The 26969-nt window shown below is 56.4% G+C and overlaps 1 protein-coding gene across 1 annotated transcript in view; it reads left to right on the top strand.

The window, feature by feature from the left end:
* The window catches only part of ZAN (zonadhesin), a 49643-nt gene that overhangs the window by 5964 nt on the left and 16710 nt on the right, over nt 1–26969 (top strand). The window contains exons 10-31 of the mRNA XM_053260859.1: nt 1781–2049; nt 2796–2880; nt 3832–6075; nt 9040–9287; nt 9391–9571; nt 9843–9957; nt 10547–10641; nt 10981–11157; nt 11512–11720; nt 12201–12345; nt 14507–14754; nt 14858–15038; nt 15310–15424; nt 16014–16108; nt 16448–16624; nt 16979–17187; nt 17668–17812; nt 19245–19489; nt 20305–20469; nt 20797–20924; nt 24866–25137; nt 26413–26621. Coding sequence (XP_053116834.1) covers nt 1781–2049; nt 2796–2880; nt 3832–6075; nt 9040–9287; nt 9391–9571; nt 9843–9957; nt 10547–10641; nt 10981–11157; nt 11512–11720; nt 12201–12345; nt 14507–14754; nt 14858–15038; nt 15310–15424; nt 16014–16108; nt 16448–16624; nt 16979–17187; nt 17668–17812; nt 19245–19489; nt 20305–20469; nt 20797–20924; nt 24866–25137; nt 26413–26621 — 5957 coding nt within the window. The remainder of the gene's footprint in view (nt 1–1780; nt 2050–2795; nt 2881–3831; nt 6076–9039; nt 9288–9390; nt 9572–9842; nt 9958–10546; nt 10642–10980; nt 11158–11511; nt 11721–12200; nt 12346–14506; nt 14755–14857; nt 15039–15309; nt 15425–16013; nt 16109–16447; nt 16625–16978; nt 17188–17667; nt 17813–19244; nt 19490–20304; nt 20470–20796; nt 20925–24865; nt 25138–26412; nt 26622–26969) is intronic.

The following is a 26969-nucleotide window of genomic DNA, read 5'->3' as shown; positions in this document are numbered from 1 at the left end:
GTTCACAGCTTTGTTTCTCTAGCTTGGATATTGAAAGCAAGGAACTTGAGAAGTCAGGGATATACAAAACATCTCTCACAAAAAACTCACTAATTGATCCATCCAATAACTTGCAATACAAAATTCCTTCACCTTTCTTCTTGGCTTTAATTGTAGTATTATTGCCCAAATGAACATTCTCTTCAGGAATATCAAACAGTTCAGTATAGAAACCTAAATTATTTGAAATATGGACGGTGGAACCTGTGTCCAGGATAAACTTTTCATCGCTTTGCATCAGGCAAACATTAAAAATTTTATTTGAATATCTTTCTGTAAAGTCAGTTTTCTTTGTCTGATTCTTGGGACAGTTCACCACCTTGTGGCCAAATTGGTTACACAGAAAACATTTAAAGGCATTAGTCCCAGTTGGCCTCATTTCAGGAGCAGTCTCCCTGCTGGCGGTCATGTGACCTCTCTCTCTGAACTGAGTTTCCTTGGCAACGAAGCCAGACCTCTTTGTATGCAAATGTGGGGGCCCTATGTGGTTTTCTTTTGCAACATTCCCTCCCCACCTTGGGTTTCCTTTGGAATTGCCAATTGTTGCTTTAAGAGCCAAGTTGCTTGCCAATTCATCTTCATCTTCATAGCGAGAGTTCAAAATTTTTCTTCTGTTTGCCTCAGAAGATATCGTTTCCACTGCTTTCTCAAAACTTAGTGTTGTGGGCTTCTAATTGGCCGATTATATTGCTATAGCTGGGGGGCATGCTTAGGAACAGAACTTCTAGCTTCTGACTCTCTGTAAATTCCTCCCCTGCAGCTTTAAATTGAAAAAAGAAATCTTCCAGCAATCCCACATATGTGGCAAAACAGTCCCCATCTTTATACTGGAGATCCTGCATTTTCTTTCTCAAGTTATAGGTGTATGCCACCCCTTTTTCATATGCAAGGAATCTAGCTTGCTTAGCATTTCCCTTGAGGTCTCAAGATCACAGATGGTGTAAAGGTAATTTTTACTCACAGAAGCTGCGATCAAAGCTCCAGCTTTTGCATCCTTGAGCAGCCATTTATCTCTAGCAGTTTTCTCAGCAGCTGTAGTTTCTTCTGCAGGGGGGTCCTCCTCAGTTACTTTCTTGAGTCCTTCTGCTTTCAGTGCAAGCCTCAATCAGGTTTTCCATTCCAAATAATTGTCTGTGTTCAGGATAGTGCAACATTGCAATGTTGCAAAACCTGGACTCTTACTAAGTTACCTCAAGGAAGGTTTTGTTTTTCTGAAGAGCTTGAGGCTCTACAGAAAAACAAAACCTGTTGGTTCTTGTTCCGAAGGAAAGAGCCCTAGCTGCTTCCACCCTTCCTAGTAGGGAAGACGCTTCAGCTTCCTGGTCCATCCAGTGGCCTTTTTCTGGATCGTTTCCAGCTCTGCAATCTCCTCTTTCTATAGAAGCATCCTTTGGGGAGTGTGTCTGTTTGTTTATTTAGAATATTTATACACTGCCCCTTCAGTACACTACTGCTCGGGATGGCCCGTAGCACGAATAAAATAGATCCAATAGAACAATAAAAATTAAACAATGGACCAAGCTAAAACCACATTTAACATTACAAATTTTAAAAAGTTTCAAATTAAGTTATTAGTAAAAAGCTAAGAACTAAGAAGGAAAGAAATAAGGAACCTACCAGGTATAAGTCAACCGTGTGTGTGTGTGTGTGTGTGTGCGCGCGTGCGCACATGCGTGCTGCTGCTGCTGCTTCTCGGTCTCCTCTTTCTCAGGGGTCTCTCTCTTTCTCTCTCTCCCCCCAGAGGGCTACTACATCTACGCTGAAGGGGGTTCCCTGAAACCGGGCCAGTCCATGCGCCTGTCCAGCCGGGCCTTCTGCACAGACACCGACGCCTGCGTGGAGTTCTACTACTATATGTTCGGCATCGTGGAGGTCCAGACGCAGCTTCGGGTCCTCATGGAGGGGCCTTCCGGGGCGGCCATCCTGCTCTGGACTCGGACTGGGGTGCAGAGCCCAGAGTGGCTCCTGGGTTCTGTGTCGGTGCCGTACGGTGGACCCCAGCCAAGCAAGGCGAGTGAGGAGGAGGAGGAGGAGGAGGAGGAGGAGGAGGAGGAGGAGGAGGAGGAGGAAAGGATCTGGAGAGGATCTGGGAGTGAAGCGGGCCTCTCGCCAAACATGCTGCCCACGCGGCAGGCCTGGGAGTGGCCAGGCCAAGGGCACAGGCTCCTGGCTTCCAAGCATTTGTGCTTCTCCGTGGTGGGGGTGATTGCTTATAGAGCAGAGTATTTCGGGAGCTCACCCACTCCCATGACAGCAGAAGTTAACAGGGTCTCAGAGGCAACAGCTTGTAAATGATAAGCATGATGGAGATCCATGTAAGGTTAAACTGAGCTACTTTATTCTGAAGTCCATGGTGATAGGAGAAGACCTACATCTAACTTCTGGCTACATGTTGGTCAAAGAGAGACCTATGGAAGCATGGTGCTCAGAGAGAGAGTGAAGCATTCTGGGAGGGAGGGAGGAGGAGGAAGTCACCCATGGAGGGGTCCTAGAGGCAGAGATAGACAGGACGGAGAAGGAGACCCGAACTCTCTGTCTCTGCTCCCAATGCCTCTAGTGGTCATGAGGGTGCCTGGTGCAAAAGGCCGATGCCATCTGGAGCTGGGTCTCCAACACGCCTGATGATGCCTGGCCGGGCAGTGGGCGGGGGGGCAAGGGAGGGGGCAGACTTTGCAGCAGACCCCCGCCAGTTCGTGTGGTGGGTCCCGGACTGACTGGCCCTCCTCCTCCTCCTCCTCCTCCTCCTCCCCACACAGGTCATTTTTGAGACTGTCCGGGGAAGCAGCCCCTACCTGGATGTGGCGCTGGACAACATCTCCGTGCGCAGGGGGCCGTGCACAGGTGAGGGTGTTGCCGGCGGGTGCAGTCCGGTGTGTGGCCTGCAGGTCTGTACACCTGCGCACACTCCGTTCAGATGGTGCACGCTTGGAGATCCCTGCGTCGGGAGTGGTGGTATTCTTGTGGGGACGGGGGAGAGGTGCCAGGGAAGCTGCGAGCCACCTGGAAGCCCAAGGGTCTCATCCCACCTGTTCGGACCAGATGAAGGCAGGGAGGAAGCCTTCCAGTCGTGAGCCGGTCCAGCTAGGAACAGAGGAAGCTGCTGTATACTGAGTCAGACCTTTGGTCCATCCAGCTCAGCATTGTCTTCCCAGACTGGCAGCGGCTTCTCCAAGACTGCAGGCAGGAGTCTCTTTCAGTCCTATCTGAAGATGCTGCCAGGGAGAGGAACTTAGAACCTTCTCTGTGCAAGCAGGCAGGTGCTCTTCCCAGAGTGGCCCCATCATCCCCTGAGGGGAAGATCCTCCGGTGCTCATACATGTAGTCTCCCATTCAGGTGCAAACCAGGGTGGACCCTGCTTAGCAAAGGGGACAAGTCGTGCTTGCTGCCACCAGACCAGCTCTCCTTCCCTCAGGATTGCCTCAGCTGACGGGCAGTTTCTCCCCAGATCTTGTTTATGATGTATTTCTCTAAACTGCTTTGGAAACCTTGGATGAAAAGTGGTGTGTAAACAGTAGTAGGAGTCGGAGCAGAGTTTTTTGGACAGAGAAGGGCCTTTCCCAGCCTGATGGCCTGGAGATGCCGGCCCCTTTCTGCCCGGAAGCCCGCGCTCTGCCCCGGAACGTCGGCCCTCCCGGGCCTTCCCTGAAGGGCTGCCGCTCCCCCTCCTGGCATTCCGGGGGTGGAGTTCTTGGACGGCCCTCCGCAGTTGGGAGGGAGCTTGTCCCCGCCGTGCCGGGGGACTCGGGAGTGGGGCCCTTCTCACTGGGGACTCTCCTCTCTTTCCCCGACAGCCACGGGAGCCCCGACTCCTCCACCCATCCCGGAAGCAACTGCGTCTCCTGGGGGCCCCACAGCTCCAGCCCCCAGCCCCCAGGCCACCACAAGCCACAGCAGGCCCACCACCACCTCGACCGTGCCTTGGCCCGCAGCCACGAGCTCCACAGCAGGCAGGCCCACGGCTGGCAGCCAAGGACCCTCCGCCAGCCCTGGGCCCGTGGCCCCTAGCAGCAGCCGGCCGGCCACCACCACTCAGAAGAGCCCGACTGCAGCCAGTGCTGGGAGCTCCACCACCACCAGAGGCCACGTGAGCTCCACCACCACCACCACCACCACCACGGCTGCTCCGGCAGCCTCTAGCCCAACCCCTAGTAGTAGTGCTCAGAGTACCAGACACCCCACCCCAGCACCCATCAGGACAAGCACTGTCGGCACAGCTGCCAGCCACGCCACCAGCACCGTTACTGTGGGCCACTCCAGCGAGAGCCCATCGAGGGCCACGACAGGCCACGCCACATCCACCATCAATCTCATCGGCTCCCCCACCACACCAAGTAGCCACGCCACTCCCAGCAGCAGCCAGGCTGCCCCCACTAGCCACCCCAGGACCAGCGCGACCAGGCCCCACACGGAGACGAGCCACGTCCACTCCAGCCCCTCCCCCAGTGGCCCCAGACCCTCAACCACGGTCCACAGGACCACCACCAGCCAGGCTGGGCCAAGCACCACAGCTGCCAGCCACATCACCCCAGGCTACAGCAAGCCCTCTCTCTCCAGCCCCACAACTGCCAGCCCCACTCACCCTCTCTCTAGCAGCAGTTCCACAGGCCTCCCTGCCACCCCTGGCCACACCAGCCACGCCAGCTCCCCCCTCACGTCGGGTCACCCTGGCAGCAGCCAGAGCACCACTGGCCAAGCCGGCCCATCAGTCACCAGCCCTGCCACCGGTCACAGCAGCTCTGGCCACACAAGTCCCTCCACGGCTGGCACCTCTGCTCCTGGCCTCACCAGTGGCAGCACCAGTACTAGCCCGGCCAGCCCTTCCCGAGCCACCAGCCCCAGCCCCCAAATTAGCACCACACCAATCCATGCCCACCCCAGCACCACTGGGCCCCACACGGAGCCGAGCCACATCCACTCCAGCCCCTCCCCCGGTGGGCCTAGCCCCTCAACCACGGTCCACAGGACCACCAGTCCTGCCGGCCCAAGAACCACAGTTGCCGGCCAGAATGTCACGCTCCTCACCACCTCGGGCCACAGCAAGCCCTCTCCCTCCAGCCCCACAACTGCCAGCCCCACTCGCCCTCTCTCTAGCAGCAGTTCCACGGGCCTCCCTGCCACCCCTGGCCACACCAGCCACGCCAGCTCCCCCCTCACATCGGGTCACCCTGACAGCAGCCAGAGCACCACTGGCCAAGCTGGCCCACCAGCCACCAGCCCTGCCACTGGTCACAGCAGTTGGGCCACAGGCAGCTCTGGCCACACAAGTCCCTCCACGGCTGGCACCTCTGCTCCCAGCCTCGCCAGTGGCAGCACCAGTACTAGCTCAGCCAGCCCCTCCCGAGCCACCAGCCCCAGCCCCCAAATTAGCACCACACCAATCCATGCCCACCCCAGCACCACTGGGCCCCACACGGAACCAAGCCACGTCCACTCCAGCTCCTCCCCCGTTGGGCCTAGCCCCTCAACCACGGTCCACAGGACCACCAGTCCTGCCAGCCCAAGCACCACGGTTGCCGGCCAGAACGTCACACTCCTCACCACCCCGGGCCACAGCAAGCCCTCTCCCTCCAGCCCCACAACTGCTGGCCACGCCAGCCCCAGTGCAGGCAGCACCCCAGGCCATGGCAACCCCCAGCCCACCAGCTCCGCACCTTCCAGCCCCAGCAGCAGCAGCAGCAGCAGCCAGCCCAGCTCCTCCACAACTGGCCAGACCAGTCCAACCACTGCCGACCACGTCCACGCCTCCACAGCCACCCCCAAACCTACCACGACCCCCAGCGGGGAGAGCCCCACTGCCACCAGAGCCCCACCTGCAGCCAGCCCCACAGTCCCTGGGGGCACCACCCCACACGCCAGGCCAACCACTCCAGCCACGCACCCCACCGTGCCCGGACAGACAACATGGCCCGCCAGCACCCGGAGGAGCAGCACCCCTGCCCCATTGCGCCCCAGCACCCCTGCGACAAAGCCCACCAGCGTCCCGGAGACCTCAAGAGGCCCAACAGCCACGCGGGAGACTCCGGCCCTGCCTCCAGGTAAATGCCTCCCGCTCTTGCTTGCCTGCAGGGGAGAGCGAGGAAGACGCCCGGCTGGACTTCCACTGCTCTGCCCTGAGTTGGGCCAGGAGTATCGGGACGGGCTGGCTGCTGGGTCAGACCCACGGGGGGGCCCATCGAGAGCAGCATCCCCCTTCCGACAAGGCCCCAACAGGAAGTCCGCTGGTGGGATGCAAAGGTCGGCCTCTAGCCCTCTCCCACGCGCCCCCCGCACAGCGAATGGCCTTCACGGCCAGTCTATTATGGCACAGAGAGGCTTCATAGATCCATCATGGGTAGACCTCTCTTCTATGTGACACGGCCTCATCCCTTTCTAAAGCTGCCTAAACAAACAGCCACCAGCACGCCTTGTGGCAGGGAGTTCCATAAATTTGTTATGTCAGGTGGGCAGTAGGCAGAGAAGCAGTACTTCCTGGTTCTCCAGGCGGGAAGAAAGATCAAACTCTCACGTTTGGGGCTTATCCGAGAAGTGGAAGAGAAGGGGATGGGGTCCAGAGTTCCTGGGTTCTCTAGAACATAAAGAAGATCATGCAACTGAGTTTATGCAGAGTGCCTTTCTCTTCCCACTGAGGAGTCACAAATAGCTCCCATACCTCTGCAAAGGCCTAGCAGTGGGATGATGTGGGGTCCAGGCAAGCAAGAGCCGACACATCACCTCTGATGACTCAGACATCAGATGTGTGCATGCTCAGCCTCAATAGGCCTGTTCAAACAGTCATTTGAACCTAGGTTTAACACGGGTTACCAATACTGACCTGATTGTGTGAACCCATGTAGTGGTGTGCACGAACCGGTCCGGAGGCCATGCTAGAGGCCTCTGAACCGGTTCAGAACCTGGCCGGTCCGGCAGTCCGGCACTGGGGCGGGTCTAGCTTTAAGGGCAGGGGGGTAGTACTTACCCCTTCTGCCGCTCTTCCCCCTCCGGCACTACAGGTAAAGGTGAAGTTTTTGGGGCGGCAGCGTTCCTCCCTTCCGCACATGGCAGCGATGGCCACGCGCCGCAACGGGCGCATGCGTGCTGGTATTTTAAACAACTTCCAGGCAACGACAGGGGCAGGGGCGGAAGGGAGGAACCCTGCCGCCCCCCAAACTTCCCCTTTACCTGTAGCGCCGGAGGGGGGAAGAGCGGCGGGAGGGGTAAGTACTACCCCACCGCCCTTAAAGCTAGACCCCCCCCCCAGTGCCGGACCGCGCCTACGTGGTTCCGTGCACACCACTAAACCCATGCTGAGGTGGGAGTCTAGGCCGTTACCCATTTCGGCATGTATGGACGAGGAACCGCTCTCTATACCTCCTAACCTTTTGCCGCTGCCACCCAGAAGACCTTTTGTATGGCTGAGTCCACAGCCGCAGCCCTTCAAACATTACCCAAACCCAAAACTCTAGTAGGGTGGAAAGGCTTTATAGGCATGGGGCGGAGACAAATCCACAAGCCTCTAATTTTTACATAACCAGCAAGTTGACTTTTAGAGGAGAAAAATAAAAAATGATTCAATTAAAACATTTATTTTACAGCAAAAAAACCCAAACTCAAAACAGTAACTTTTGGAGCAGGTCAGGGAAAATAAAAAGTTGGAAAATGCAGTCACTGCCTGGCTCTCCACTGGGCCCTACTCAGAGTCCACTGGACTTTCTTCTGGCTTGCTGGGCCTTCTCCTGTCCTCCTGGTTACAGTCTGGGTCCGGGTCTCCATCCATCCTGGCACTTCCTCTTCTTCCAGGGATTTCAGCTGGGCTTCTCTCAGGGGCGTAGCAAGCTTGGAGGGGGCCCAGAGACAAGCTTTTAAAATGGGCCCCCCCTCATTGAAGCTCAGCTCATGAAGTAAAGAAATCTTAGGTGAGGCTGAATAGTGGTGACAAAGAGCATAGTAACACACACACACACACACACACACACACACACACGTCATTTAATGGTTCTAGAGAAAGACTTGCTGTTCTGGTAGCTCCAGGTCTTAACACTCACATCAATTTTGGAGGATGAATACAACTGAAGGAAGCCCGGGCGGGTGCATGGCTGGGGAAGTCAGTCATGTGAATTGCCTCGGGGGGGCCCCCCAGGCAGTGGGCCCCCAGACAACTGTCTCCCCTTGCCCGATTATAGTTACGCCCCTGGCTTCTCTCACAACTTCTCTTCTGTAGATGGAGCAGCTCTACACCGTGACCCCAGACAGAGTTTTCTTCTTGCTGACTGCTCACTCTTGCCTCCTCTGGACTCTCCCTGCAACGTCCAGCTCTGCCTCTCTCCAGCAGACACTCTCTCTCTCTCTCTCTCTCTCTCTCTCTCTGTGTACACTTTCCCCCCAACCGTTTCTCAGCCCAGCCAATCAGAAGGACAAACAAAAGATCCCTCCATTCTTTAAAATCTCTTCCCCTCCCTGCAAAAAAGATCAACCGTCAAACTGCTGAACCAAATGTGAAACTACAGAAAAACAAAGAGGAGGTTTTGACCCCCACAGAGAGACCAGCCAACATTCTAGACACATTTACGGAGGCGAAGAGGTTTGTGCCTCATTCCTCCAAAGCATGGTTTCACACATGATCTTGAATGTTGTTAGCTGACGTTAAACCCCGAATCCAATGAGTGTGTGAACAGGCCTCACCTCTTTCTTATGCGGTCACTCATTCCAGAGCACTGGCTGTAGGTCTCCAGACGCAGCCCTTGGAAGGCAGCCTGACATACGAAATCACTCCTGGGGGAAGTCGGCTCCTTCTGCAACTGAGGGGCACTCGACTTTGGGTCCCGAGATGTGGTTGGACTACAACTCCCATTGTCCCCAGTCACTGGGGATGAAGGAAGTTGTAGTCCAGCCATCAGTGAAGAGCCCAGGTGGAGAACCCCAGCTGTGAGGAGCACTTTCCCAGGGCGGACTCCCAGGGACACTGGGGATGAACTGCTCCCCCCTCTTGCCTCTGACCGACTCCTCCCCACTGCACCCCACAGCCCGAGAGACCTGCACCATCTCCGGAGACCCCCACTACACCACTTACGACGGCCGCCTCTTCCACTTCATGGGCACCTGCACCTACCTGCTCTCTGCGGTCTGCAATGCCACCACCGGCTTGCCCGCCTTCCGGGTCGAGGCCACCAACGAACACCGCGGAGCCAACTACAAGGTCTCCTACGTCAAGTCTGTCAGCGTGGAGGTCTACGGGGCCCGGATCGTGCTCCTGAAGGGCCGGAGAGTCACCGTGAGTCCCCTTGGCTCCTTCCCCCTTCCCGCAGGTCCTGGCTCTTTTCTCCGCTGTTCCCCGCCTCCGAGGTCACCCCCCAATCTGTCCGTCTCCCCCGCAGCTGGATGGAAAGCGGGTCTCCTTGCCGGCTTCTGTGGCCGACGGACGGGTCTTGGTGCGCCTGAGTGGGACCTTTGTTTTGGTCCAAGCGGATTTTGGCCTCTGGGTGCGCTTCGATGGGAACCACCACGCGGAAGTCTCTGCCCCGTCGCCCTACAGTGGGCAGCTCTGCGGCCTGTGTGGTGAGTGGGCGGAGGGTGGTCGGGTGGGAGGAAGCTGGTGGGATGTCTGGGTCCCCTGGGGTGTGGTGCATCACAGCGAGGGTGGAGAAGGGATGGGACGAGGGGGGTTCCTGGCTCAGTGGCAGAAGACACGTTCTTCACCCAGAAGGTCCTTCCCGCTGGCATGGGAAAGGAGCTCCCTCTCGGCTGGCTGCCTCCCCTTCTCCTGACAGTACTCCAGAGAGGGCGCCTGGCAGGAGGCACATTGCCTTCAAGCGGTTTTCCTTCTCAGGGAACTACAACGGACAGGTTTCCGATGACAACCTCATGCCCAACGGCACCTCGGCTGGGACAGACGCCGACCGGCTGGGGGAGAGCTGGCAGGTGCCGGACGCCGGAGACGCCGGGTGAGTCCTCCGTGGCCCTGCCTCAGATCCCAGCAAGGAGCAGCATGTTGGAGCCTGGTGGCTGATGATGGTTGCAGAGTTGCCTAGAGGGCCCCAGGCAGGAAATCTGGGAGGGAAGGGTTTCTGGCCTGGTTTGCCAGGATTCCCGTTGATTTCCCCGGACTTTTCTACAACGTTCCCGGATACAACTTTAGCCCAGTTTAGCTGGCTCAGGTAGAAGGAAACCCATAGGAATGTCTAGCATTCGATCCTATGAGAAATGATAGACGATTCCTGCTGAGTTGTGTGTGTGTGTAATTTAGATCCAGACATTGTTGGAGCCCAACACGTTGGAGGACCCATGCCCTAAAAGATATTGTGGGCAAGGGCAGAGGGCACAGCATTAGTGCCCTTGGGGAACAGTCGGCAGAATCACCCAGACAGGATTATGCTGAGGAATTGAGCTCTTTATAATAGTAGACGGCGCAAAGCGGGGAGCGGGGAGGCCAGATTCTCGGATCAGAGTTCCTGCCCTCTGGACCACACCCACGCGCATCCCCACCGCTGCTCCCAGGGCCCCATGAGGTCATCCATTCACATCCTTTTGCAGCTGCACCAACACTGGAGACCCCGGAGAGTGTGACAAGGACATTGCAGCCGAAGCTCAGAAGCCCACCAGTTGTGGGATCCTGACAGACCCCCAAGGTGAGAGCCGGATTCCCTGAAGGGGGGCCTAGGAGTGGCTTCTGGCTGGAGAGTCTGGGGTAGATGAGGAGGGGTGGGACTTCTAAGGGTCTCAGTCAGGGTTCCTGACCTCCGATGCCCAGGTGCGGTTGGATTATGGCTCCAGCGTCCCCTGCCACCATGGCTGAAAGCAGGGGACGATGGGGGTTGTAGTCCAACGACAGCTGGAGGCCCAAGGTTGGGAACGCCTGGTGTCAATAAGGGAGCAGGCGTGAACCAGGATCCTTGGGGCAAGAGGGAGGGACTCCTGAGCGGCATCTCTTCTCCTGATTCTCCGCCTGGCCTCCCGCCTCGCCACAGGTCCGTTTGCCCCGTGCCACAGCCGAGTGCCCCCCGAGGGGCCGTTCCGGAGCTGCGTCTACGACCTCTGCGGCACCGGAGGGGACGCCGGCTCCCTCTGCTTCGCTCTGCAGTCCTACGCCGACCGCTGCGCCCAGGCCGGGATCCCCATTGCCTGGAGGAACAGCAGCTTCTGCCGTAAGGCCCCTGGGCTTGCCCCAAGGCGGATGGTGGGGGGAGGGGCCTAGTGGGGGCAGGAGATGCTCCCTGCCTGAGAGCCCGAAGTCTCACAGAAACCCACCAATGACGCCTCACCTCACACCACAGAATTGGCCAAATAATGACTGGGGGAATGAGCTCTGGTATTGGCGTGATGGTGGCCCTCTTGATGATGTCACCACAGCCAAACGCCAGGCGTGCGAGGGTAACACCGTGGGAATTCTTCGTCTGGAGAGGTTTCCCAAAGAGCGGCATCCATTGGCCACCCAATGACCCCTGCCTGCTCGCAGACTAACCGTCCTCCTCTCCCCTTCTCCCTCTCCCCGCCTCCAGCCCTGAACTGTCCCCCCGGCAGCTCCTACACGCCCTGTGGCCCAGCCTGCCCCGCCACCTGCACAGACCCCGCCACCTCCCAGAACAGCTGCTCAGGCGTGCCCTGCGTGGAGGGCTGCGTCTGCGACGAGGGCTACCTTCTGAGCGGAGACCAGTGTGTCCCCGTCGACCAGTGCGGCTGCACAGACGCCAGCGGGCAGTACCACCCGGTGAGGAGGGGGTTGGCTGGCCAGCTTGCTGGCTGGCTGGTTGGTTGGGGGGAAGCTGGAGCAAGGAGGGATGGGCCCCCGGTGGCTCTCCCCATATACAAGCGAGGATGGGTGGGGTGTCTGGGAGTCAGGACATGGCAAGAGGGAGCCTTTCTCTGAAGGGCCCATTGGAAAGCCTGGTTGGGGGTCCGGGAGCCACGTGGGTGCTCGGCCGGCAGGGTGCCAGCGAGGAGAGTTGGTGGTGGGGAGAATTCCGACTAGAGCTCTGGGGCTGGAAGGCCAGGGCTGCTATGGATTGACCATCGTACACCGTACACAGTCCTGCTTCTCAGAGGGACCCAAAACAGATGGGTCCCTGCCCCGAGGAGCCTACGGCCGGAATTGGGGTGGTGAGACGGGGCTGTGTGGAAGGCGGGGTCGTGCTGAGCTTGGAAGGGGCACGCCTGGGTCCTTATTCCGATGCGGCTGCCTCTCCCTCAGGTCGGGGAGAGCTGGATGGGGAACGGAGACTGCACCCAGCGCTGCCTTTGCGCCAGTCGAGGCAACATCAGCTGCGAGGAGTGGAGCTGCAGCCCCGTCCAGGAGTGCCGCCCAGCGGAGGGGCTGCTGGGCTGTCAGGACGCAGGTCAGCCCCCCTCCCTCCCTCCCCCCACCCTCCCACCAGAGCTGGCTGCCTCCTCTTGCTGGGCAAGGGATCCCCTCAGCAGTGATGTCCTCCTGCCCAGAGGAGGCCGCTTCTCACTTTCAACCCCTCTTGGGGGCCTGAGCACTGTGACTCTTGTTCAGTGGATATTTGCTAAACATGGACGATTTCCTCTTGCGGGGAGGTTGTTGGAGCTGGCCTAGTTGATATCATTAATACCTCACTGAGGGAGAGCAGGATGCCACCTTGTTTGAAGGATGCAGCAGTTAGACTCCTTCTTAAGAAAGAACCCCTTCTAACTAGGAAAAAAGACATCTTTTAAATGTGCTGATGATTCTCTTTATTTAGCATGGGGAGAGCAACTGGCCCTATCCACCCCCAGCACAGTACCCCTCCAGTGACTGTTGCCGGTGTGTATCTTACATTTCTTTTCAGACTGTGAGCCCTTTGGGGACAGAGATACATTTTATTTATTTATTTATTTAAATAAATCTTCCAGGGGTTTCAGCTTGGCTTCTCTCACAACTTCTCTTCTGCAAATGGACCAGCTCCACACGGCAGACAGAGTCTTCTTCTTGCTGACTTCTCACTCTTGCCTCCTCTGGGCTCGCCCTGCAACTTCCAGCTCTTCCTCTCTCCAGCAGACTCTCTCTCTCTCTCTCTCTCTCTCTCTCTCTCTCTGTGTACCTTTCCCCCCAACAGTTTCTCAGCCCAGACAATCAGAAGAACAAATCAAATTACAAATTACAAATTACAAAATCTCGTTTCTCTCCAAAAATCAAATGCCAAACTACGGGGGGGGGGGGAATGTGAACATTTGACCCTGCACGTTCTCCAGGCTTAGGTATTTGCAAGCACATAAATCCTATTCACAATAAGGAATTTTTAGGAATATAATATAATACAATTCATTGATCAGGGCTAGTGTCGTAGCAAAGACGCCGGCGACTCTTGTTCAGGCTGCCCCCGCCACCCCAGCCACACCCCCGCGGCTGACATCAGATGCAGGGGGTATGGCAATGATAGTAAACTGGGCCGCACGCCCCATTTTGAAGTAAAATTTGCCGAGTGGTAACTTTGACTTCAGAACAGGAGGCGCAGCCACATTTAGTATCATTGCCACGCCCCCTGCATCTGGCATCAGATGCCAGGGTGTGGCTGGGGCACCAGGCCTTGGGGCGTGGCGGCCTGAGTTCCTTGAACCGTTCGCACAATGGATGCTACGCCCCTGATCAGGGCTGATTTACAACAAAGAGGTCTAGGCCTCATTCCTCCACACCAGGAGCGATGGATTCAACCACTTTGCCTGTTCCTTGAGGAGAATGACCTGAAAACAGTGGTGCTCCAGCGGGTAACGTCCAGGTTGGACGACCGCCATGCGCTCTACGTGAGGCTGCATTTGCGTGTAGTTTGGAAACTTCCATTAGTTCAAAAAGCCACAGCCAGATTGTTCTCTGGGGTATCCCGGAGAGACCGCCTGATGCCTCCTCTTAAACGGTTGCGCAGGCCGCCGATATGTTCCCGGGCAAATTCCAAAGTGCTAGTTATTACCTTTGAAGCCCTGAATGGCTTAGGGCATTGTTACCTGGGAGAGCGCCTTTCTCTACAAGATCTCTACTGCTCATTCTGAGACTTTCTCAGTTGCCTCCCCTAGGTTGTGGAACGGGCTGCCCGTGGATATAAGAGGACTGTCTTTTTTGGAGGACTTCAGGAGAGCCTGAAAGACCCATCTCTTCTGCCTGGCTTTTGAATGAGATTTAATCTGGTCTCAATGTTTCTCTGATTTTAAATTTTTATTCTGTGTTTTTTCTTTTAAAGTAAAACGCCCTGAGCCACTTCAGGAAGGGCTGTATATATACTGAACAAACAAACAGTCATTCATGCCCTGGGAGCAGTCTGCATCTCCAGTTTCCAGGGGTTCTCAAACTGGGTCTCCAGATGTGGTTGGACTACAACTTCCATCATTCCCAGCCACAATGGGCTTTGGGCATGATGGGAGTCGTAGTCCAGCCATCAGTGAAGAGCCCAGGTGGAGAACCCCAGCTGTGAGGAGCACTTTCCCAGGGCGGACTCCCAGGGACACTGGGGATGAACTGCTCCCCCCTCTTGCCTCTGACCGACTCCTCCCCACTGCACCCCACAGCCCGAGAGACCTGCACCATCTCCGGAGACCCCCACTACACCACTTACGACGGCCGCCTCTTCCACTTCATGGGCACCTGCACCTACCTGCTCTCTGCGGTCTGCAATGCCACCACCGGCTTGCCCGCCTTCCGGGTCGAGGCCACCAACGAACACCGCGGAGCCAACTACAAGGTCTCCTACGTCAAGTCTGTCAGCGTGGAGGTCTACGGGGCCCGGATCGTGCTCCTGAAGGGCCGGAGAGTCACCGTGAGTCCCCTTGGCTCCTTCCCCCTTCCCGCAGGTCCTGGGTCTTTTCTCCGTTGTTCCCCGCCTCCGAAGTCACCCCCCAATCTGTCCGTCTCCCCCGCAGCTGGATGGAAAGCGGGTCTCCTTGCCGGCTTCTGTGGCCGACGGACGGGTCTTGGTGCGCCTGAGTGGGACCTTTGTTTTGGTCCAAGCTGATTTTGGCCTCTGGGTGCGCTTCGATGGGAACCACCACGCGGAAGTCTCTGCCCCGTCGCCCTACAGTGGGCAGCTCTGCGGCCTGTGTGGTGAGTGGGCGGAGGGTGGTCGGGTGGGAGGAAGCTGGTGGGATGTCTGGGTCCCCTGGGGTGTGGTACATCACAGCGAGGGTGGAGAAGGGATGGGACGAGGGGGGTTCCTGGCTCAGTGGCAGAAGACACGTTCTTCACCCAGAAGGTCCTTCCCGCTGGCATGGGAAAGGAGCTCCCTCTCGGCTGGCTGCCTCCCCTTCTCCTGACAGTACTCCAGAGAGGGCGCCTGGCAGGAGGCACATTGCCTTCAAGCGGTTTTCCTTCTCAGGGAACTACAACGGACAGGTTTCCGATGACAACCTCATGCCCAACGGCACCTCGGCTGGGACAGACGCCGACCGGCTGGGGGAGAGCTGGCAGGTGCCGGACGCCGGAGACGCCGGGTGAGTCCTCCGTGGCCCTGCCTCAGATCCCAGCAAGGAGCAGCATGTTGGAGCCTGGTGGCTGATGATGGTTGCAGAGTTGCCTAGAGGGCCCCAGGCAGGAAATCTGGGAGGGAAGGGTTTCTGGCCTGGTTTGCCAGGATTCCCGTTGATTTCCCCGGACTTTTCTACAACGTTCCCGGATACAACTTTAGCCCAGTTTAGCTGGCTCAGGTAGAAGGAAACCCATAGGAATGTCTAGCATTCGGTCCTATGAGAAATGATAGACGATTCCTGCTGAGTTGTGTGTGTGTGTAATTTAGATCCAGACATTGTTGGAGCCCAACACGTTGGAGGACCCATGCCCTAAAAGATATTGTGGGCAAGGGCAGAGGGCACAGCATTAGTGCCCTTGGGGAACAGTCGGCAGAATCACCCAGACAGGATTATGCTGAGGAATTGAGCTCTTTATAATAGTAGACGGCGCAAAGCGGGGAGCGGGGAGGCCAGATTCTCGGATCAGAGTTCCTGCCCTCTGGACCACACCCACCCGCATCCCCACCGCTGCTCCCAGGGCCCCATGAGGTCATCCATTCACATCCTTTTGCAGCTGCACCAACACTGGAGACCCCGGAGAGTGTGACAAGGACATTGCAGCCGAAGCTCAGAAGCCCACCAGTTGTGGGATCCTGACAGACCCCCAAGGTCAGAGCCGGATTCCCTGAAGGGGTGCCTAGCAGTGGCTTCTGGCTGGAGAGTCTGGGGTAGATGAGGAGGGGTGGGACTTCTAAGGGTCTCAGTCAGGGTTCCTGACCTCCGATGCCCAGGTGCGGTTGGATTATGGCTCCAGCGTCCCCTGCCACCATGGCTGAAAGCAGGGGACGATGGGGGTTGTAGTCCAGCGACAGCTGGAGGCCCAAGGTTGGGAACGCCTGGTCTCAATAAGGGAGCAGGCGTGAACCAGGATCCTTGGGGCAAGAGGGAGGGACTCCTGAGCGGCATCTCTTCTCCTGATTCTCCGCCTGGCCTCCCGCCTCGCCACAGGTCCGTTTGCCCCGTGCCACAGCCGAGTGCCCCCCGAGGGGCCGTTCCGGAGCTGCGTCTACGACCTCTGCGGCACCGGAGGGGACGCCGGCTCCCTCTGCTTCGCTCTGCAGTCCTACGCCGACCGCTGCGCCCAGGCCGGGATCCCCATTGCCTGGAGGAACAGCAGCTTCTGCCGTAAGGCCCCTGGGCTTGCCCCAAGGCGGATGGTGGGGGGAGGGGACTAGTGGGGGCAGGAGATGCTCCCTGCCTGAGAGCCCGAAGTCTCACAGAAACCCACCAATGACGCCTCACCTCACACCACAGAATTGGCCAAATAATGACTGGGGGAATGAGCTCTGGTATTGGCGTGATGGTGGCCCTCTTGATGATGTCACCACAGCCAAACGCCAGGCGTGCGAGGGTAACACCGTGGGAATTCTTCGTCTGGAGAGGTTTCCCAAAGAGCGGCATCCATTGGCCACCCAATGACCCCTGCTTGCTCGCAGACTAACCGTCCTCCTCTCCCCTTCTCCCTCTCCCCGCCTCCAGCCCTGAACTGTCCCCCCGGCAGCTCCTACACGCCCTGCGGCCCAGCCTGCCCCGCCACCTGCACAGACCCCGCCACCTCCCAGAACAGCTGCTCAGGCGTGCCCTGCGTGGAGGGCTGCGTCTGCGACGAGGGCTACCTTCTGAGCGGAGACCAGTGTGTCCCCGTCGAGCAGTGCGGCTGCACAGACGCCAGCGGGCAGTACCACCCGGTGAGGAGGGGGCTGGCTGGCCAGCTTGCTGGCTGGCTGGTTGGTTGGGGGGAAGCTGGAGAAAGGAGGGATGGGCCCTCGGTGGCTCTCCCCATATACAAGCAAGGATGGGTGGGGTGTCTGGGAGTCAGGACATGGCAAGAGGGAGCCTTTCTCCGAAGGGCCCATTGGAAAGCCTGGTTGGGGGTCCGGGAGCCACGTGGGTGCTCGGCCGGCAGGGTGCCAGCGAGGAGAGTTGGTGGTGGGGAGAATTTCGACTAGAGCTCTGGGGCTGGAAGGCCAGGGCTGCTATGGATTGACCATCGTACACCGTACACAGTCCTGCTTTGAAGAGGGACCCAAAACAGATGGGTCCCTGCCCTGAGGAGCCTACGGTCGGAATTGGGGTGGTGAGACGGGGCTGTGTGGAAGGCGGGGTCGTGCTGAGCTTGGAAGGGGCACGCCTGGGTCCTTATTCCGATGCGGCTGCCTCTCCCTCAGGTCGGGGAGAGCTGGATGGGGAACCGAGACTGCACCCAGCGCTGCCTTTGCGCCAGTCGAGGCAACATCAGCTGCGAGGAGTGGAGCTGCAGCCCCATCCAGGAGTGCCGCCCAGCGGAGGGGCTGCTGGGCTGTCAGGACGCAGGTCAGCCCCCCTCCCCCCCCACCCTCCCACCAGAGGTGGCTGCATCCTCTTGCTGGGCAAGGGATCCCCTCAGCAGTGATGTCCTCCTGCCCAGAGGAGGCCGCTTCTCACTTTCAACCCCTCTTGGGGGCCTGAGCACTGTGACTCTTGTTCAGTGGATATTGGCCAAACATGGACGATTTCCTCTTGCGGGGAGGTTGTTGGAGCTGGCCTAGTTGATATCATTAATACCTCACTGAGGGAGAGCAGGATGCCACCTTGTTTGAAGGACGCAGCAGTTAGACCCCTTCTTAAGAAAGAACCCCTTCTAACTAGGAAAAAAGACATCATGGCTGAAGGGGTTGATGGGAGTTGTAGTCCAAAGACATCTGCTAACCCAGGCTTGGGAGCCCCTGGACTGCTGCACCATGTTATCTGTGGGGATGGCCCATCTGAGCGTCTCCATCTCCTGTTGGACTACAACTCCCATCATCCCTGGCAACTGGCCATTTGGGGTATGGACAAGGAATAAAGGAGAACGGTTCTCAAGGTGCTGTGCAGCATCTCTTGAAGCCCAAAACTTTTCAGCCTCAGTCGGAGGCCACCTTCATGGGCAGTGATTTGTAATACTTCAAGGAGACCTTGAGCAAGTCCCCTTTGCCTCCTTACAAGCTTACCAAGGAAGAAGGCAAAGGCTACTCGCTGAAGGTCTCTTTGAAATATTACTAATTACTGCCTCTGAAGAAGGCCCCTGAGGCTGAAACCTTTGGGGCTTCAGTGAATGCTGCACAGCACCGTGAGACCTGGTCTCCTTTTTGGCTGGTCTGGTTGGGTGCTTCCTGGTTTTTCCAACTGCATTAGCCCAGTGAGGGAGCATCTGCATTGCATGCAGAAGGTCCCAGGTTCCATCCCTGGCAGTATCTCCTGGGCGCTTTCCAGATTAGACTCTGCAACGGGGTCACAGCATATCTCTGAAGTGTGCTTCCACACTTCCTGTGCTGTGACACCGCAGTCCCTACGCGGACAGAAGGGGGCCATTCATATTTCCAATGCCTTGTTTTGGATTTAATCGCTGCGATATAGTGCTATGACGTCGTATATCCGGTGTAAAGAAGTTACTGGTTTTTCAGGTTGTTAGTTTTCACAGGACGGCTACCCCTGCTGGGCACTTTGCTATTTACATTTTGAAAGCAATTTGCCTGAATGGAAGCATTTTGCCACTGTTGTGCAGCTGATCTGGAAAGCGCCCAGGTGGGGCTGAGAGAGACTCCTGCCTGAAACCTTGGAGAGCTGCTGCCAGTCAGTATAGACAATACTGAGCTAGAGGGACCAAGGGTCTGACTCTGTAGAAGGCAGCTTCCTCTGTTCCTGTAGTCCTGGCCCATCCTGACAGTGTCTTGGGCCTGCAGAGCCCATCCCCTCCCTCAGCATTCTGAACAAACCTCTCTTCCAGGAGTGGCCGCCTGCCACGTGGCCGGGGACCCCCACTACTACACCTTTGATGGCGCCATGGTCTCCTTCATGGGGACCTGCACCTACACGCTGGTGATGGTGTGCCACGGGGACCCTCGCCTCCCCTCCTTCAACATCACGGCCAAGAACGAAGAGCGTGGGCAGCCAGAGGCCTCCTACCTCCGCTCCGTGACCGTGGAGGTGGCCGGGGCCACCGTCACCCTGCAGAAGAGCCGGCGGGTGCTGGTAAGGGGCGGCTGCGAGGTGGGGGGGCAGCATTTGGACGTGAACCAGGATAAGCCGTTGGTGATGGAAAGTGCCCAGGTTGGGTTGGGAGCTCAGCCTCGGGAATTCCTGGTCTACACTACAGACCTAAGCTTAATTCTTAACTAGGGTTGCCATATTAAAGCTTCCCAAATCCAGGTGGCCTAATCCGCATATTATGCAAATTATGTGGCAGCTATCTTGCATTTTATTTATTTATTTATTTGACAGATTTGTCTACTTTTTCCTCCTCCTCTTCCCTCCCATGTGATTGGATCCAGAGTAAAATCCGGGCAATCCGGGCAGCGCATTTGAAATCCGTGTAAATCCGGGTACTATTTAAGCAGCCGAGTGGAGGAACCAAAATCCGGGAGGCTACCCGAAATTCCGGGGGACATGGCAACCCAAATCCTTAACTCCTTCAGTGTGCTACCTCCCAACCAAATACATTTGGGAATTGTAGCTCTGAGGAGGAAATCCTTCAGAAAGAACTCCCAGCAGCACCTTCCAAAGCGACATTTCCCAGGGTCCCTTGTAGGAAAGTGTGGCAGCTGGGCACACTTTCAAAGTGATTTTTATTGTTTTTAAATAACCATTTTATTATATATTTGTTTATATCTGTGTAGCCAAAATGTACCGCTTTAGGGACTTTTTGTTGAAAAGTGGTATATGAATATCCCTTGCCTTGTATTGTATTGTATCGGAATATTCAGGGTGGAGACAGCAGCTTTCCAGCATGCCTGCAACTCATTCCTCTTCTCATCCCCCCCACCATCATCTTTTTCTTTTGGTCTCAGATCGATGGCCTGCGTGTCCGGACCCCCGTGGAGGGACAGATTCCCGGCGTCTCCATTACCACCAGTGGCATCTATGTAGTCCTGGAAACAGATTTTGGGCTGGTGGTGAAGTTTGATGGGAACCACCACCTGGAGATCCAGTTGCCAGGGACTTACTTTGGCAAGGTGACTCCTGGCGTGCCGGCCCCATCCACCCACCACTAGCCCCTACAGAGCTACGGGCATCTGGCCCGTGTGCATGGCGACACCTTCCACTTGGCATGTGTGTTCTTGCCCCAACCTCACCCTCACCCCCACCCCTAAACTCAGGGCTGTGTCTTCTGCTTTGGGACACAGGTCGGCTAACGTTTGACCCTTGTTTCATTCTAACCCAGATGCCCTCCGCCCCAAGTCACGGTCTGGGTCCCGGCTATGTCCTCTGACCCCCTAACTCCTCCCATTGACTCCTGATCTGCCCCTCAAAAGGCCTTGACCTCCCTCTTCCCATCCCAGGTGTGTGGCATGTGTGGGAACTTCAATAACCAAAGCCAAGACGAGCTTCTGATGCCAAACGGGCACTTGGCCAGCAACGCCAGCCAATTCGGGAACAGCTGGAAGGCCCCCGGTGATGCTGACCCAGGGTGAGAAGTCAGGGGTGCTGGTGGTGGTGGTAGTACGGTGTGTCACGAGGCGAGGACCCACAAACTGTTCTCCAGATGAGTTGGGAATTAAAACCATTGCTTAGGGGCTGGATTCTGCTCTTCTGAATGAAAAAATAATCCAGATGTGTCACTCAGAAATCCCAAAAGCTGTTACAGAAAGCGACAGCACTTTGGGAGGTCTGGATCTGTTTATTTAACATACTGTGTGCAGTTTCGACCTGCATGAAAGGACATAGCCTCCAAGCTAGGATCTTCAAGAAGGCCAGAAACTTCTGCTTCTGCCTTAGCCCTTTTCTCTGGAAGGCCCATTCCTGGTTCACTCGCTTGTGATGGATAATCCAGACCAGGCCTGCTCAACTTCAGCCCCCCTGCAGATGTTCGCCTACTACTCCCATAATCCCTGACTACTGGCCACTGTGGTCAGGGATGATGGGAGTTGTAGTCCAAAAACAGTTGGAGGGCCAAAGTTGAGTAGCCCCGATCTAGACAATGAGGCTGTTCTCACGGGCAGCCAAGTCCGGGGTTGGCTGCCCATGAGAACCACGGGGCTCCACGGGGCTCCCGGAGACAGCTCAGCAGCAAACCTTGCTAGGGAGCCCGCCTCTTAAACGAGATTAACCTTGTCCTTGTTGAAGTGATTGTGTCTCAGTGCCAGCTGCTTTCAGCCAGCGCTGCAACCCACAAGGCATTGCACACTCTGGCTGTGGATGGTGGGATTTCCGGGGGCCGGGACGACACATCCTGGCCCCTGCACCTCCGTGCTCCCTTGGGCAGCGGCAGACTGTCTGGGCGCACAATCTGTATACCCAGATGGACCTTGGAGACCATGTGTGGGGAAGGCAGGCGTCTTCTGCCCCCCCCCCCGCACCACCCTGCCTGCCCACCCAGTCATGAGAACGACCTCATTGTCATTGCCAAATCCACCCTGTGTTTTATGGGTTATCCTTCCATCATTTTTCAGACCTGGTGACTTTTTGTAATAAAGGCAATTGCAACACCAGCCTGTCAAATGTGGACTGAGGAAATGCCTCTGAGGCTTTTCAGGGCGACTGTGCTTTTAATTAGAAGCTTCCTCCATGCCACTTCTGCCCCTTATATTGTTCCCTGTTCAGTAGAGCTGGAGGGTTTGCAGTGAATTGCCCCTTGTTAGTCAGCTTCTGTCCTCTACAAGGGCAGGGAGAGTTAGTTACTGGTTTCCTTGCATTTCCCCCCTTTTTCCTTTCCCTTTTAATTCTTTGTTTGTTTATTATATTTGTATACCACCCCAAACTTCCATCTCTGGGTGGTTTACAGCAACATACACAAATTAAAAGAGAAATTAAACCCTTAGAACAATTTAAATCCACAAATCTAGTTTAAAAGCTATAATGAATAAATGTGTCTTTAGAGACTTTTCAAAAGTTGTCTGAGATGGGGAGGTTCTTATTTCAGCAGGGAGCGCATTCCAAAGTCTTGGGACAGCAGCAGAGAATCTCCTGATAATCTCATCTGCTCAGGAGTGCTGCCCAGCGAAGGGGCTACTGGGCTGTCAGGACGCAGGTCAGCCCCCCTCCCTCCCTCCCCCCACCCTCCCACTAGAGCTGGCTGCATCCTCTTGCTGGGCAAGGGATCCCCTCAGCAGTGATGTCCTCCTGCCCAGAGGAGGCTGCTTCTCACTTTCAACCCCTCTTGGGGGCCTGAGCACTGTGACTCTTGTTCAGTGGATATTTGCCAAATATGGACGATTTCCTCTTGCGGGGAGGTTGTTGGAGCTGGCCTAGTTGATATCATTAATACCTCACTGAGGGAGAGCAGGATGCCACCTTGTTTGAAGGATGCAGCAGTTAGACTCCTTCTTAAGAAAGAACCCCTTCTAACTAGGAAAAAAGACATCTTTTAAATGTGCTGATGATTCTCTTTATTTAGCATGGGGAGAGCAACTGGCCCTATCCACCCCCAGCACAGTACCCCTCCCGTGACTGTTGCTGGTGTGTATCTTACATTTCTTTTCAGACTGTGAGCCCTTTGGGGACAGAGATACATTTTATTTATTTATTTAAATAAATAAATCTTCCAGGGGTTTCAGCTCAGCTTCTCTCACAACTTCTCTTCTGCAAATGGACCAGCTCTACACTTCAGACAGAGTCTTCTTCTTGCTGACTTCTCACTCTTGCCTCCTCTGGGCTCGCCCTGCAACTTCCAGCTCTGCCTCTCTCCAGCAGACTCTCTCTCTCTCTCTCTCTCTCTCTCTCTCTCTCTCTCTCTCTCTCTCTCTCCATTTCCCCCCAACAGTTTCTCAGCCCAGCCAATCAGAAGAACAAACAAAAATTCCCTCCAAATTACAAAGTCTTGTTTCTCTCCAAAAAATCAAATGCCAAACTACAGGGGTGTGTGGAGGGGAAATGTGAATGTTTGACCCTGCACGTTCTCCAGGCTTAGGTATTTGCAAGCACATAAATCCTATTCACAATAAGGAATTTTTAGGAATATAATATAATTCAATTCATTGATCAGGGCTAGTGTCGTAGCAAAAACGCTGGCGGCTCTTGTTCAGGCTGCCCCCGCCACCCCATCCACACCCCCGCCGCTGACGTCAGATGCAGGGGGTATGGCAATGATAGTAAACTGGGCTGCACGCCCCATTTTGAAGTAAAATTTGCCGAGTGGTAGATTTGACTCCAAAACAGGAGGCGCAGCCACGTTTAATATCATTGCCACGCCCCCTGCGTCTGGCATCAGATGCCAGGGTATGGCTGGGGCACCAGGCCTTGGGGCATGGCGGCCTGAGTTCCTTGAACCATTTGCACAATGGATGCTACGCCCCTGATCAGGGCTGATTTACAACAAAGAGGTCTAGGCCTCATTCCTCCACACCAGGAGCGATGGATTCAACCACTTTGCCCATTCCTTGAGGAGAATGACCTGAAAATGGTGGTGCTCCACTGTTCCTGATAATCTCAATAGGCAGTGGGGTTCATGACAAAGAAGGCGTCCTCTTAAATGCCCAGGGCCCAAGTCGTTTAGGGCTTGATAGGTTATAACCAAGACCTTGTATTTTGCCTGGAAACTTATCAGCAGCCAGTGTAGCTCTTTCAATACAAGAGTCATATGGTCTCTCCAAGATGACCCAGAGACCAACCTGGCTGCCACATTCTGGACCAACTGCAGTCTCCGGACTATGTACAAAGGCAGCCCCACAAAGAGTGCATTGCAGTAGTCAAGTCTGGAGGTGACCAGAAGATGTACTACTGTTCTGAGGTCATTTATCTCAAGAAACAGACACAGCTGGCGTTTCAGCCAAAGCTGATAAAAGTCACCTCTGGCCACTGCCTAAACCTGGGACACCAAGGAGAGTTTTGTGCCCAGAAGCACTGCGTACCTGTACCCCCAGACTGCATACCTGTTCCTTCTGGGGAAGTGTGACCCCAATTATTGATTATTTGATAAGCAATAATTTATCCTACTCTCCCAGGACCAGAAGCTGACTAATAAGGGGCAATTTGCATGCTCAGTAGGAAGCAATCAAAGGGGCTGAAGTGGCAAACAGAAGGCTTTCAATTAACGCTGCAGAGGTTCAATGTTGTTGCGAAATCTTGGCGGAAAAGGACTTACTTTTGTGTAAACATTATAGAAGGATCTTTGCCACAAAGAGCAGCATTTGCTGAATAAAAGAGTAAACGATCCTGCACCACGTCGCACCCATCATTTTAATTCTGCTTCCAATGGACTCCGGGAAAGCAGCAGTGCTTTGTCAGTGCTGAAGGGCTCCAGTGTGGAAGTTTGTTTTGTTCTGAAAGCAAGCGGCTTCTGCAGCAAGCGTCACTGCGCAGCGTTCAGGCCCGTCCTTGCTTCAGAGAGTGGCTGCGCATTCCAGCCAGCTCAGGTGGGTTTCCTTCCGCACCATCCTCATCCCGCCCCCCCACCCCACTTCCCCACCGCAGCTGCCAGCCAGACGACCGAGAGGACCTGGAGCCCAGATGCACCCCGCAGGAGATGGAGCGGCTGCGTCCCTCGTGCTGGGAGATCCTGGGCCCCAAGTACCAGGCCTGCCACAGCGTCATTGACCCACAGCCCTTCCTGAAGAACTGCCTGTTCGACCTGTGCGAGTACCAGGGCATGGCCTCCGTGCTCTGCGACAACCTCCAGTCCTACGTGGAAGCCTGCAAGAGCCAAGGCGTGGCCGGCCTCTCCTGGAGGAACAGCACCTTCTGCCGTGAGTCCCAGCTGGGCGCGGAGGGGGTGGGGGTGTCCCAGGCCAGGGAGGAGGACCCGGGGGGTTGGGGGGAGAGCAGGCCTCCAAGCCCATGAAGCTGGAGGACGGGGCGTGAGCTTCCTCCTCCCTTGTGCCCTCTTCTCCTTGAACTCACACCTTGACCTCACCCGCCTGCTTGGGAGATACTGCACCTCCTGGGCAGCAGCCTGTCACTGCTCCTGGCACCACTTGGAAGCTTCACTTTGAGAGAAAGAAAAGTAGAAACGGGGCTCCAGGAAGGGCTGTATGGCAACCCCGTAATTTAATTCCAGTCGATTGTGGCAGAGGGCTCCTGGCCAGTGCTGTTGACTACAACTCCCAGCATCCTCAGCAGCAATGGCCTTGGGCTGCGGATGATGGGAGTTGTAGTCAGCAACCTCTGGGGAGTCCTGTTGCAGGGAAGGCTGCTCAAGGGCCCCAGGATGGAAACTGCCCAGTTCTTTCCCGTGTTTCCTCCCCCGGCTCCCAGTCCTCATTTTCCTAGGCATGTTCCGGGTTGGGATTCACATCCGTGTAGGAGCAGCTGGTCCCAACGAGCCTGGGGGTGCCAGTGGGCGGGGGGGGGGTGAGGAGGCACAACAGCAGCGTTGCCTTCCCAAGCTCTGTGGACTCTTCACACTCCCGCCCTGGCCCAACGCTGGGAGGAGAGCTGGTCTTGGGGCAGCCAGCGCGAATTGTCCCCTTGGCTAAGCAGGGCCCCCCTGGTTTGCATCTGAATGGGAGACTCCACGTGTGAGCACTGGGAGATATTCCCTTCAGGGGATAATGGGGCTGCTCTGGGAAGAGCCCCTGCCTGCTTGTATCATGCAGGAGGCCCCGCGCTCCCTCCCCGGCAGCATCTCCCAGACAGGGCTGAGGGAGACTCCTGCCTGCAATTTTGGAGAGGCCGCTGCCAGTCTGGGCAGACAACCCTGAGCTAGAGGGATGACTCAGTATATGGCAGCAGCCTCTACTCCTCTGTTCCTAACGTTGATGAGGGAGCCATGCTGCTGCAGGCTGGGCATTTGTCAGGGAGAGCGGCGCAGTTAACTGCACAGCTCTACCTGACGAATGCCCAGCCTGCATTCAGGAGAGAGAGGCTGAAACGGAGCTCAGGGAGGAGAGGCAGCCATGCCGCCTCTTCTGAGCCCCCCGCCCCGTTCCTTCGGACTGGCGGCTCCTGCCCTGGTGCCCGTCCGGAGTCCTGGCCCTCTCTCTGAATCTGCCCCCCCCCGCCCCGCCTTCCTCCCGCTCCAGCCCTCCCCTGCCAGCCACACAGCCGCTACAGCGAATGCACCTCGCCCTGCCCGGCCACCTGCGCCAACCTCTACGCCCCCGCCAGCTGCCTGCGCCTCACGGCCTGTGTGGAAGGCTGCGCCTGTGACCGGGGCTACGTGCTGAGCGACGACAGCTGCGTCTCGATGCGGGACTGCGGGTGCCTGGACAACCACCAGGAGTACCACAGCGTAAGTGAGGCAGGCTCCTGGACGGAGCAAGGAAATGGGGCGGAAATCCCCTCCCCCCAAAAAAACAGAGGGGACAGAAGAGGTGCTTTTCTTCCCTCTCTGAAAGCACTAGGCCGTCCTGGGAAATTGAATAGCAGTACATCCAGTGCAGGCAAGAGGAAGTACTTCTTTGTACCGCACATGGCTAACCTTTGGAACCCCCTGCCACAAGATATGGTGATGGCCATTGGGTTAGATACTGTTTTTACCTGAATCCAAGACTAGGTTCCCCCCTCCCTCAAGATATCTGATGTTAGGTTAGAAATCAGGGGGGCATCTTAAATTCAGAGTCCTCTTCCTTTTGAGTAA

The sequence above is a fragment of the Hemicordylus capensis genome, chromosome 6, assembly GCF_027244095.1.
Source record: "Hemicordylus capensis ecotype Gifberg chromosome 6, rHemCap1.1.pri, whole genome shotgun sequence".
In the NCBI taxonomy this organism is placed as follows: domain Eukaryota; kingdom Metazoa; phylum Chordata; class Lepidosauria; order Squamata; family Cordylidae; genus Hemicordylus; species Hemicordylus capensis.
This window is presented reverse-complemented; position numbering and strand designations above follow the sequence as displayed.